Source organism: Ambystoma mexicanum, chromosome 2q (assembly GCF_040938575.1).
Source record: "Ambystoma mexicanum isolate Mex_15411 chromosome 2q, UKY_AmexF1_1, whole genome shotgun sequence".
Taxonomy (NCBI): Eukaryota; Metazoa; Chordata; class Amphibia; order Caudata; family Ambystomatidae; genus Ambystoma; species Ambystoma mexicanum.
The window spans coordinates 238496972-238509788 of NC_090924.1; the positions used below are offsets into that span (position 1 = coordinate 238496972).

Sequence of the window (12817 nt, forward strand, 5' to 3'; positions counted from 1 at the left end):
GTCTCCGTTCCACCAATGACAACAGGCAAGGTATATTTGGCAGCCATCTTTTTGTGTTTCAATGCGCAATTTCCATAGGTTTTGGCGAGCCCAGGGGTTTTGCAGCCATTTTGATAATTCTTGCACCTTCAGCACACAGGGATGTCGCAGGGCAGAGCAGAAGTAGGTCAATGCATCCTACAGTGCCAAGCTGATGTCTACTTTATTAGTTTCCCACCAGGGTCAAGGAATTGGACCTTCTCACCAGAGACACATTCTTAATGCCCATGAAACCAACCAGGAAGTGCAAGGACATGCGTATGCCACAGATAGTGGGTGGCACTGGGGAGAGACGTGGGCAAGTCTGTGAATATTTCCTTGAGGGACACATTTGCAATAAATATTTTCTTTGAAAGACTGTTGGCTAAGACCACTACCAACCATGCAGCTCGGATTAACCTTTGTATTCGTACATTTCGTTTTGAGAGAACTTCATTTTCGTTTGTTCCAAGATTTGTTACAAAGTGAAAGCCACAAAAGCTAGGACCAGGCCACTATGGCTTTTTTGCACCAGCAACAAAGACAGAGGTTATTCTTTACCTATTCCGAAGCTATCTGCTCACATCCTTCATAAAGAAAGCTTATACTAAAGGGATTGTTAAGAAAAGGGTATGAATGACCAGATCTTGGTTCCATGTCTAGGTTCTGATATCCTTTATAGTGCACTATCAGCCCTCCTGACATTGGGCATCCACCTTGTTCTGCCTCACCTTCTTTTGAATTGCAGCATTTTCCTCATTGCCACATCAGCCTTAGCAACAATGCTGTTACGCAATCAGGCCCCCTCTTTAGAGCACAGGAATCCAGGTGATTGAAACACCTGATTGCTACTGCTTCAGTGGTGTGGGCCCTATTCAATCAGGTATTCATGATTTCCCAACATGCATCGGAAACAGGCACAGAAACCTGTTATGATCCCATTTTTTGGCTCCTTTTGTTGCTACATGTGGTGGATCTGTAATGAAAACCACCATGTTTGCATGCACATGTGAAACATTGCAGCTGTCATTGCACTGTACATTCCTACCGACTGCACCTTTTTTTTCCCCAAATGGGCACAGTTCACAGGAATCCAAGTTCTCCAGGAGGAACAGAATACTGATCCCCATTGGCCTGTTTTTGAATTCCTTGCATGTTGCTGGAACCTCATTTGGAAAATCTGTTTTGGAGATTACATGCTGGTCTCCTACGCCATGTGGGATATCATTCAAAATGGAGTTGATGTGAAGAAAAGCACAGAATCTGTGCTTTTTCTCTGCATCTGCTTCATTTAAAATAAGCCAATTTGGGTATTTTCCTAATCCAGAAATGCAGCGGCAGGTTGCCTCAGCCTCCTAAATATTAGGAAAATCAGACACCTCTGTCCATTCAACACTGCCAAGCATCTCTTAACCACACATGTCTTCTCAAAGCTGGACTACTGTGCCAGCATTCTTTTGGTCTCCCCAACTATGCTTTCTGTCCTCTTGACAAGATCATTAATGTTTCTACCAGGACTCTCATTGAACTCCCCCACTTCACACCTACTTCCTCGTACCGTCACGAGGCTGGATGGCTGATGATCCAAAACAGGGCCAGATTTAAATTTCTTATCCTGGTTCAGACATGTGTACACTGTAAGGCACCACTGTATCTATCCTCCTCTATACAAGTATACAAGCCTTTGCATAATCTCTGCTCTGCCTCCCGGCAACCTTTGGGGCTCCTCACACTCCCTGTGCTTCCTCTCTCTTTCGCTCTTTCTCTCTTCTTGCTCCACTTGCATCAGAGGCGTAGACAAGGTAGGGCTTGAGCAGGCAGGGCCCACCCAAAATCTGAAAATGCCCACTCAGCAGCGTTGCGTGGATATTTACAGATGTTAATGTCACTCAGGGGGCCCAACTACATTAGCTTCAGGCCCTACTTGTTAGACAATCCTGGCTATGCCTCTGACTTGCATGGAATTCTCTTCCCCTGGACATCCAAGAAATAGTCCAAATGCATTTGTTCAAAATCAAACTAAAAGCCTACCTTCTCTTCTCCGAGTTACCCTCTTAACCTACTTCTCACTTATCCTTCTATCTAACATGTTTCCCTCGTCCCTAACCTGCCTCTGTCCCTCACTTTCTCCTTCTACACTCTACCACTTCATCCATCATGGTCAGAACACGAGCAAAGCTGGGCATACTGCCTACCTGCACTTAAAAATGTCTATTGTTCGTTGTCCTTAATTTATGTATGTCCACTTATGTATTCTCCCCAGTGACTGTTCCTTTTACTCCCCTCCACAACCTGGACAGAATGTCCCTAAAACTCGCCCCATTGTAAGAATCCAACCCCTTCCCATCAAATCTGATTTCTTACCTGTTGTACGTTTTGGTGATCAAAAGAGCGTTGTTCCTCCCTGTAAATAAACAAATAAAGAACAGAATCCCAATAGTAAAAAATCTATCTAAATGAATTTCAATGCTTTTGTTTTTTCCATTGTTCTCTACCATGCTACCCAGTGTAAACGTGAAATTATTCTCAGATAATAGCTTTTTATTTGAGCTTTTTATGGGAACTTGAGCTGATTTTGCATTTGAACCCATCATTCGTGTGCTTGTGAAAGGGTAATGTTTCAGAATATAAGGTGACATAGCATATCCCTTTGCTGTGTAAACAAAAAAAGAGTTGAATACACAGCATATTTGGGAAATTGGGAACGCCAAAGGGTTTGTCTAATGTACAGCCAACTTTGTTGCTATGGAAACCCTCCAAATGTCCATACATTACCAATATTCGCCCAGGAACTTGTCCCATTTCCAAGGATAGACAGACCATCTTGGAAACTCACCCAGCTGCCATGTTTGCCATCAATAGCCCAGGCACTTGTGCCACTGGCAATAATGGGTACTAAATGCACGTGCACCTACTCCACTGCCATAGATAGCCATCAGCTTCCCAGTTACCAGCTCCATGGTGAAGGAGTGCCATCAAGTGCCCATTTACCTGCCCCACTGCCAAGGATTGCCATCAACTACCCCGCTACATGCTGCCACATCCTGCTCTCACCCTGCGCCAGGCTCTGCTCAACTACTGTTGCACCTCATAAATCAACATTTAAACGGAGCCGGTGCCAGGAGAAGAGTGATGCATCGGTGCAGTCATCTCTCATCGACTAACATTGAAACAGTGTCAGCCACTGGGGAAGAGTGCAGCATCACTTCACGCTCACATCCCCAAAAGTCTTTTCCCTCCTTTTGCATTCCACTGAGAGTTTCAGAGGGAGGCAGACAGGGTAGGGGAGTGCAGAGAAGTGGCTTCTTGGTATTGTAATGCTTTTTGCTCCCCGCACCCAAGAAAGGGGTAGCTCATCTTTCTCCAGCCCCCCTACATCCTGCGAGGATGCAGGCAGCAGGGTGAAAACATTTTGTAGTACAGTCTTGACATTTGTGGTATTTGCGGCCTTCTTTTTATACGACGCCATGGAAAGCAAGACATAGACCACACTCCTGACTGATTGCAATGAAACACTAAGATTATTATCAATCTAGTGTTTGTGCTGCTGAAAGACCTGGATGTCCCTTGTCTTGGTTGGGGGCACAAAATAACAATGTTTGCACGGTCCAATGCATGTGACAGCCCATATCGCTATGTAGTATAACAATGCTTCCTTCTGTGTTGCACAAAGGAGGCACAACCACAATGAATAATAACACTAAAGTAATTAAAATGGCCATCTCTCGGCAAAACAGCAGATCAAGCTAGGAGGATAGCTCAGGGCCCATGCACTCGAAAGACGATGCCATGCAACCTGGTTCGATTCCCAATGCAACAGACACAAAAATACATCCCTGATCTGGGGCTCCGGGAGTAGCGGCTTCAACCGCCCTCTAGGTGCCTTGTGAATATTTGCAGGTCACTTCTGCAAAGGTTTGGTAACCCATGAATATGTCTGTGCCACTTGGTAGGTGGACGAATCACAGCAAACACTCTACATGGCATCCTCACCACTCTCCTGGTTTATGTTATTTCTAGCATCCTTTGCCCTGGTGCTCTGGAAGCTGAAACGTGTGCTTCTGTTGTCAGCACTGGCGAGCAAGCTCCAGCTAGAAAGTAAAACAAACTATAGTGTGTCTATTAGTGGTGTGCCCGGCCCCTCCTACACTGGACCGGGAAAAACAAGCAAAGGCTGTGCAGAGGGATAGAAAAGGTGCTGAGCTTCTAGGCTCAATGAGTCAGGGGAATGGGGCACTTTGTGTGGCACGGCATGTGACGACACCATCGGGGTTCAGGCATTTGTCTCTTTGAACAGTCATCTTGGCTGAATCACTGAGAGTTCAAAGTTTAATGGACCTCTCCAACTACCCGATATTCTGAGAGGGTACTCCATGGGTGCCCGCCAAAGCCTTTCTCAAGACCAAGTAGTTTAACTTGAACTAACAACAGGATAACAAACAATACATGTGGACAGGGACGTTTACTCACCAAAATGCCAGGGATCACAGTAGTGACATCTATCTATCTATCTATCTATCTATCTATCTATCTATCTATCTATCTATCTATCTATCTATCTATCTATCGATCTATCGATCTATGTGTGTATTTCTAGAGCACCAAAAGCCTGTAGGCATCCATGCTCTACATGCAACCGAGAGAAGAAAAAATAAAAACATAGCAACACAGGAACAGTAGGCGAATAGGGTAGACTACGGACCATCCTAAGTGAACAGTCTAGTCTTCAAGGATTTTCTGAAAACAAGGTTGTCCTCTTCCTTACGTAAAGACTCTGGGAGTTCATTCCAAGCCTGTGCGATCAAAATGGGGGATGACTGACCATTTCGCCGGTTTCTCTTGAACCGATGGACCCTAAGTCTATAAGCACCAGAAGATCTCAAAGTTCTCTGCAGTGTATACAACTCCAGCTTCTCCCTCAACTATTGAAGGGTGTTTCCAAAGAGACACTTCTGTCCCAGCGTAAGAATCCTAAAATTGACTCTGGCTGCAACCGGGAGCCAGTGAAGTTCCCTACGAGCTTCAGATACAGGGTCTCTGTGTGCAATATTGCACACTATACGCACTACATCATTTTGATGCTTCTGAAGCTTCTTTATACTTTCCATGCTAGCACCTCCAAGTAGGGAGTTGCAGTATGATAATAGCTCAGACCATTTTTTCCCGATTTGTCTTTGAGACCAATGGACAGATCTGCCTTAGGACTCTGAGGTAGTAATTAGACGTCTTGACAGTATGATTTAGTTGGGCATCAGCATTGAACGTGGCCTCCATGTAAGTGCCAAGAGTTTTAACCTTTTGAGTTACAGGTACAAGTCCTCCATCAATGCTGAAGCTGGCATACTTCTGCCCTAGACCATCACTGGCATGCTTCGATCCCTATACCATAAGCTCAGTTTTACTACCATTTAAACAAAGCCAGTTTAGAGACATCCAGTTTTTGATAAGTAGATTTCATATAATTTCTCTTGGTCTACTGCATAGTCTCCAGTAAATTTGAGGAAGAGCTGCAAATCATCTGCATAATTTGCAAAAAAGACCCCCAGTTTCTCAATTTCTTCACACAGTGGCTGAATATAAATGTTGAAAAAGGGATGGGGATAAACAGGCCCCCTGTGCCACACCACACAGAAATGGTTCAGCATCTGAGGAGGCATCTCCCCAGTGGACTCTGGAATTACGCCCACAGAGAAATTACTCCATCCAAGACATGGCCTCCTGTGAGAAGCCACCAATGTCAGTCAGCCTTTGCAACAGCCTTTTGTGGTCAAGGAGGTCAAAAGCTGCTGATAGATCTAATAAAATCAGCAGTCCCGAACCATTCCTTTCCAATGCTGAAAACATGTGGGTTTGAAGATCTAGCAACGTGCCCTCGGTCCCCTGGGCACACCGGAAACCAGACTGTCTATGATGAAGAAGGCCAGTGGCTTCTACATAGGACTGCATTTGTGTGCTGGCAACTTTATCAATGACCTTAAGAAGAAAGGGAGTATTGGTAATGGGCCTAAGGTTCATAGGATCCTAACGGTCTAGCCCCTGATTCTTTTACAAGGGGAGTAACAGCCATATCCTTGATGATCATAGGGATCAGACAATGTGCAAAGGAAGCATTTATAAATCTCCTCAAAAATGGCGTGAAAAGGCCATAGCGCTCAAGAATAATTTTTGAAGGTAGCAAATCTCCAGGAAAGCTGATGGGATGCATGTCTTTCAGGATTTTCACAACCTCGTTTTCCGTAACCTCAGAAAAGTGGAACAACAATGTTTTTTTTTTTAGTAGTTTGCCTCTTTCTTCAAATGGTTTCTGGCAAGTCCATAACATCTAGCTGCTCCAGATCTTTCTGTATTCTGGCCCGTGCTAAACTGATTTTATCTGCGAACACTTTTTGGACCTTAACGCAGTCGTCCTTATCTGGATTTATGGTTTTGTTCACATGTTTGATAAACTCACAGGAAGTGTTGTCCCATGACCTTTAATCCTAATAACATCACAGGAAGTGATGTCATTAGGGCATAAGAACATATGATATCACAAAATGTATTAAAAAATATCTACAATAAGTTAAGATTAATAAAATAACAAAATGGACAGAAGCAGAGGAAAGGCTATTTCAGTTTCCAACTGTATATTAACTATGATAACATGGGGAATGAAGGACCATACTCAGAGACTAAATAGCAAGGCTTCTAGCAACATTTCTAGCAAGAGTTCTAGGTCACACTACTGCATGATGTTCTAGAAAGGGGAGCAAATTAGATTCTCTAACAGAGAGTAAAACAAGGGAGGAGGTTATTTCGAATCTCATTCGTTTCTCTGTCCCCCATTTTTCCAATGCTGAGATTAGGAAGGCCTTAGGTTCTCAAGCTTTGGGGGAGGCCCCAGTGCTGGGTAGAGTTCCAACAAACCTTTTAAAATCTGACAAAATGGTTTGGGTACCCAACCTGTGTGCTTGGTTTAATATGATTCTGTCAACGGAGGTCATCCCTCACTCCTGGGAAATAGCAGATCTAGTCCATATTTTCAATAAAGGCAATAGGAATGATCGCAAAAATTACAGACCTATCTCCCTTTTGGACACCCCAGGAAAATGTTGTTGAGAGGTTGCATTGGCTAGGATCCTGGAATGGGATATTGATGCTATCATCATAACTACAGCTCGGGCGGGTTTTGTAGGGGGGGGTGAGGACCATCAAACAAGGCTTTCATCTAATGCTCCTCATTTTGAAATAGTTTACACTCCAGAAAGGATCTCTATATGTAGGATTTGTTGATCTGAGAACCGCTTTTGCCACAGACGATAGGACGATATTATTGGACAATTTGAGGACTCAAAGCATGGGTCCTGCAGTGATTGAGCTAATTAGGACCTTGCACCACGATACTAAAGGCAGAGTTTTCCTAGGTCACCAGGACCAGGTAACTGAAGACTTTTCAATTGCTAAAGGCATGAGACAAGGTTGTGCCTTGCCCCAACATTATTCAATCTCTTTATTAATGATACTGTTTGCTGCCTCCAGAGAATGGTCTGAGGCAATTAATGGAGGGTTTCGAAGAATTTTGCAACCTAAAAAATGTATCCATTAAAGGTGCAAAAACTAAGATTATGATCATAGGTAAACAAAACATAATGCACTGTAGGATAGTGTTAACTGGTGTACCCCTCGAACAAGTCACATCATTTGATTACTTGGGGATTAGATTTGTCTATAATTGATTGTGGAAGCACCAGGTGGAGAAAAGCACAGTAATTATAAAACAGATAGCGGGAAGGACGCTCGTTTTTTCTCGCCGCTTCGGGGGCCACTCTATGAGCGCCCGCTAGTAGCCGATAGATCCAAACCCATAGTTGGAGCACTGTATGCTAGCAAACCTTGGGGCCATTTATATCCGCTCGTACTACAGAGAGCCGCGAACATATTTTTAAAATCATTATTATGGATTCCGTTTGCAACGTCATCAATCCTGACCTAGAAAAACCTGACTGAGGAGCTCATGTTAAAATCACAAATGTTTTGGGTGAGGATGTGTGTGAATCCTGCCTGGTCTATATATAGACCCCACCTTACAGAGGTACGTGCATATCCAGGTGCAGAAAATCTTATTTGGTTTACGTCAAACAGGACAGGACTAGTAGCTTTGGGGCAATCCAACTAATATCAGAAAGCCAATTTTGAGCTGCCTGAAAGCAAACTATCGGGAGAGCGTGGACATTAAATTAGCAGAAAAGGCCGCTTGAAATCCCTACGAGTCAGTAGTTGTACGGGTCAGGGAGAGTATTTAGAGAAAGTCCTAGATCCCAATATGAGGGCTTTTAATATTAGATTTCGTCTTGGCTCCTTGCCCTTGGCTGAGAAGCTGGAGGTGGAGAGCAGCCAGCCTGGGTGACTTATGCTGTGCATGTGGAGCACCAAGGGAGACAATAGTGCATGTCCTGTTTTTATGTCCATATCACGTGGCCCCTAGGAACACATGTCTGAAAGCATTGCTAAAAAAGACAGGGATTGGGTGCACACGCGAAGCAACGGAGTGGACCTCGAGCTTAGTTAATGAGGAGGTTGTGCTTGCAGTGGCTGATTTCATTTGGAAAGCATGGCTAATGCGGACGAGAAAGGGGCATAGAGGCTTGAAGCAATTGCATGTTTCTATGGGCCTCTGTTAGATGCTGCTATGGTTTTAAAACCTATCTTTTTTTTACATTTGTATATTTTGTTTGTTTTATGACAAATCCTTGTAACTGGTTTTTAAACTGTATTATTGCTTTTAAAAACGAATGTTGGTTGAACAAATAAAATGCATTGATTGATTGAATAATGTTAACTATGGCGCTGAACCAATATAACAGGGGTGCTGCCATGAAATGCCAGGGCACACCGAGCAGGCCAATAGCAATTCTCTTTTATGGAAGTACAGCCTCACATGGACAGATACTCCTTTCTCATACCAATTAAAAATGCATGGACCCAGTGTAGTCAGAATAGGCTCAAATGCCCCGGCACCTCCATAGTATGCTATGTACAGCATCATATAGCCAAGTAGTGCCATATTGTACCAGGCGAATCTTCGTGTGCCAGGTATTGACACCATATGCAAGATAAAGTCTCAATAGTCCATCATATGCCAACTGCAGCCTCTGTCACCCAAGTGGGGACGTGTTTTGCCAGGTAAAGCCTGATATGCCAGGTATAATCATCAGCGCCACGATACCTCCACGCTTTATAAATGTTAATAAATAAATAAATAAATGTGTAAGTACCGCCTAACATGCCCAGGTTCACTCGGCCAGGCACAGCCTTGTGCAGCTGGGCCGGCCATGCCCCACAGCATTGGGCGATTTCAGACAAATGATCCTTTATTCACAAATATCAGAGGTCCATGAATGGGTAGAGAGCGGGGGCGGGGCAGGTGAGGGCTTTGGGTGTGACGAGCGTGCATTTTAATGTAAATAATTCAGCTTGCTGTCTGGTGAATGGAACTGAATGACTTTTAGATGACCTCCGTTTGAGCAGTTAGGAAAATAAGACCGTCTTAGGATAAGTGATTGGCCCAGGATCACACAATTTAGTCAAGACGAGAAGGCAGATCTGAGAACAGTTGTCCTTTTTTCAGTTTTCAATTTACCAAATGTAGCACACCTCCTGCCATCCTGCAGTCACAATTAGCCTATTGTCTCGGGAGGATAGCTCAGGGGCCAGGCGCTCGCCTTGGACACAGAGCAACACAGGTTCGATCTCCGGGTCCACGCTTTGAATCCCCTGGGTATCATATAAATATAATCCTATTTTAGTTTTCAACAACATACTACGATGTCTGCATAGTTTTCTTTTATGAGCAGAACCAGTTGTTTGTGTTTAACTAAGCAGATTTGCAAACCACCAAACCATACTCGAAATCAACCTGAACATACTAAAAATAATGATTTATAAAAATGTGTTGGGTAAAACAAGTATGATTTATTCTCTTGTTTCTGTACAGTGCTTGCTAAATTAATGTTTCCTATTTTAGCGCTGTTATGAACTGATAATAATGTTATTCAAATAATGATATACAATGTATCCACATTGTAAGAAATAAAGTCTAATTCGGCTTTGCTAGAATTCAAACCTGTGCACTCAATTACAGGCAGTAAGCATTTAACTCGCTGAGCTATCCCCATACCTGTCTACAGACTGTACAAAAACAGGGTAAAGTACATAGAAATAAAAGTGTTAACACACAACATTGAAATTATACAGAAATGTAAAGCTCCATACACACCAATAGTTCATAAGATGCTATGACAAGTGCTATTGTGGAAAGTGTTGAGTGTTCTTATAAAAAGTGATAAAGCCCAAAATGACAATAATGATGTCCTATTTATATGGCGCTTTCGCCAAAGTGCCTTACAGAGCACATATTTACATGCAAACATCACTCAACTGGAGTTGGTACTCACTTAAGGACCTCAAAGGGATGAAAGAGTGAATTGGCCTTCCTGGGATTTCAACCTGTGACCTCACAGATGGCTGCAGCGGGCACTCAACCCACTGAGCTTTCTTTCCACCTAATCTTCCAGCGATCCCTTGTGGTGGTGTCTTGCTCTGAACAAGCTTATAAAAGATGACTGAGAGCGCACACACTTATAGAGTCAAAACAAACTTTGTGTATGTTAAGCCAATGGTTCTTTTTCACTGGGAGATGAATAACTAACAGACCATGGGTCGCAAGGGCAGTGCCAGGGGTACCAAGAGAATTGCCAGGGGTAGCAGCTGCTACCTCTGGCTACCCCTAGATGGCATCCATGCTAGCAGACGTCAGATTCGTCACACACGTATTCAGAGCTGATGTCAAAGTGTTGTCCAACTGTAACTAAGACCTTGTTCAGCCTTTTGTTGCCAGGTATGGTGCCTTTATCACAGTCAATAGGTGTGCTTAGCATGGGCGCTATTCTACTCTCATGTTTTTGTTTTTGTATTTGTTGCTTTCAAACTGGCATGATGGCATATTCACACAAGGTTATTGTTATTGTTATTTCAGTGCACGAATAGCAGCGCGACTCTACCGCCTGAAACTTGTGAATGGAGCAAAAAATCCGAAACTCTGAAACTAACAAAGAGAGAGGTGAGTTAACATATTATAGGCAACATGAGCCGCCTGGTATGACTGGTTTGCCTGGCAAGTTGGGGGTTTCATTTTGTCTTATATATAAGTGTTAAGAAATCGATGCCGCAAGTGCCCTTCCTGAGTCTTGGCATCCTCGGCGAAGCTACAATTGGATGGTTTGCCAATGGCCTACACTGGATCCAGTTGTGGCATATGGGTGAACTTAAGTGCCGACCTAGAATGATAGCAATGCTGTGTTTGTGACATGATGCATGCGTCCTTCCTGACTCTTAGCATTTTCGGCGAAGATACAAGTGGATGGTTTGCCAATGGCCTACACTGGATCCAGTTGTGGCATATGGGTGAACGGAAGTGTCGACCTAGAATGATAGCAATGCTGTGTTTGTGACATGATGCATGCGTCCTTCCTGACTCTTGTTATCTTCGACGAAGATACAAGTGGATGGTTTACCAATGGCCTACACTGGATGCAGTTGTGACATATGGGTGAACTTAAGTGTCGACCTAGAATGATAGCAATGCTGTGTTTGTGACATGATGCATGCGTCCTTCCTGACTCTTGCTATCTTCGACGAAGATACAAGTGGATGGTTTGCCAATGGCCTACACTGGATCCAGTTGTGACATATGGGTGAACTGAAGTGTCGACCTAGAATGATAACAACGCTGTGTTCTTTGACAGGGCGCAAGTGCCCTTCCTGAGTCTTGGCATCCTCAGCGAAGCTACAAGTGGCTGGTTTGCCAATGGCCTACCCTTGATCCAGTTGTGACATATGGGTGAACTTAAGTGTCGACCTAGAATGATAACAATGCTGTGATTTTTGGCATGCCCTTCCTGAGTCTTAGTATCTTTGGCTAAGCTTCAAGTGGATAGTTTGTAAATGGGCTAGACTAGATCTAGTTGTGACATATGGGCGAACTGAAGAGTTGACCTAGAATGATAACAATGCTGTGATTTTTGGCATGCTGCATGCGTCCTTCCTGGGTCTTAGCATCTTTGGCTAAGCTTCAAGTGGATGGTTTGTAAATGGGCTACACTGGATCCAGTTGTTGCATATGAGTGAACAGAAGTTTCTACCTACAATGATAACAATGCTGTGATTTTTGGCATGCGACATGCGTCCTTCCTGAATCTTAGCATCTTTGACTAAGCTTCAAGTGGATGGTTTGCCAATGACCTACACTGTATCCAGTTGTGGCATATGGGTGAACTGAAGTTTCGACCTAGAATGATAACAATGCTGTGATTTTTGGCATAATACATGTGTCCTTCCTGAGTCTTAGCATCTTTGGCTAAGCTTCATGTGGATGGTTTGTAAATGGGCTACACTGGATCCAGTTGTGGCATATGGGTGAACAGAAGTTTCTACCTAGAATGATAAACAATGGTGTGATTTTTGACAATCCATGCAGACTAGCGCTCTGTGTGGTGTAACACAAATGAAACCCTCTTCTCATTCACCGCGGCATGCAGCTATTACCATCTAGCATTGCCATAATCTAGCCACGAATGGTATGACCATTGCGGACAAAAACCCTCCAAGTAATTACCCTGGCGGTAAAAAATACTTTTCTGATTTCCCAGAAACTAAACAAATTATGTCTGGAGTTAAGAATGTGCTGCCGGCAGTAAACAATGCCACCAATACCTCATGTCCATTTCAGTGGCATGTTGGAGGCCCCAAGAGCATGTCAACA

At 43.7% G+C, this 12817-nt stretch overlaps 1 protein-coding gene across 1 annotated transcript in view; it reads left to right on the forward strand.

Moving 5' to 3' along the window:
• Positions 1-12817, forward strand: part of BAIAP3 (BAI1 associated protein 3) — a 2154334-nt gene that overhangs the window by 1010651 nt on the left and 1130866 nt on the right. Inside the window, exon 4 of the mRNA XM_069647200.1 lies at positions 11033-11116. Coding sequence (XP_069503301.1) covers positions 11033-11116 — 84 coding nt within the window. The remainder of the gene's footprint in view (positions 1-11032; positions 11117-12817) is intronic.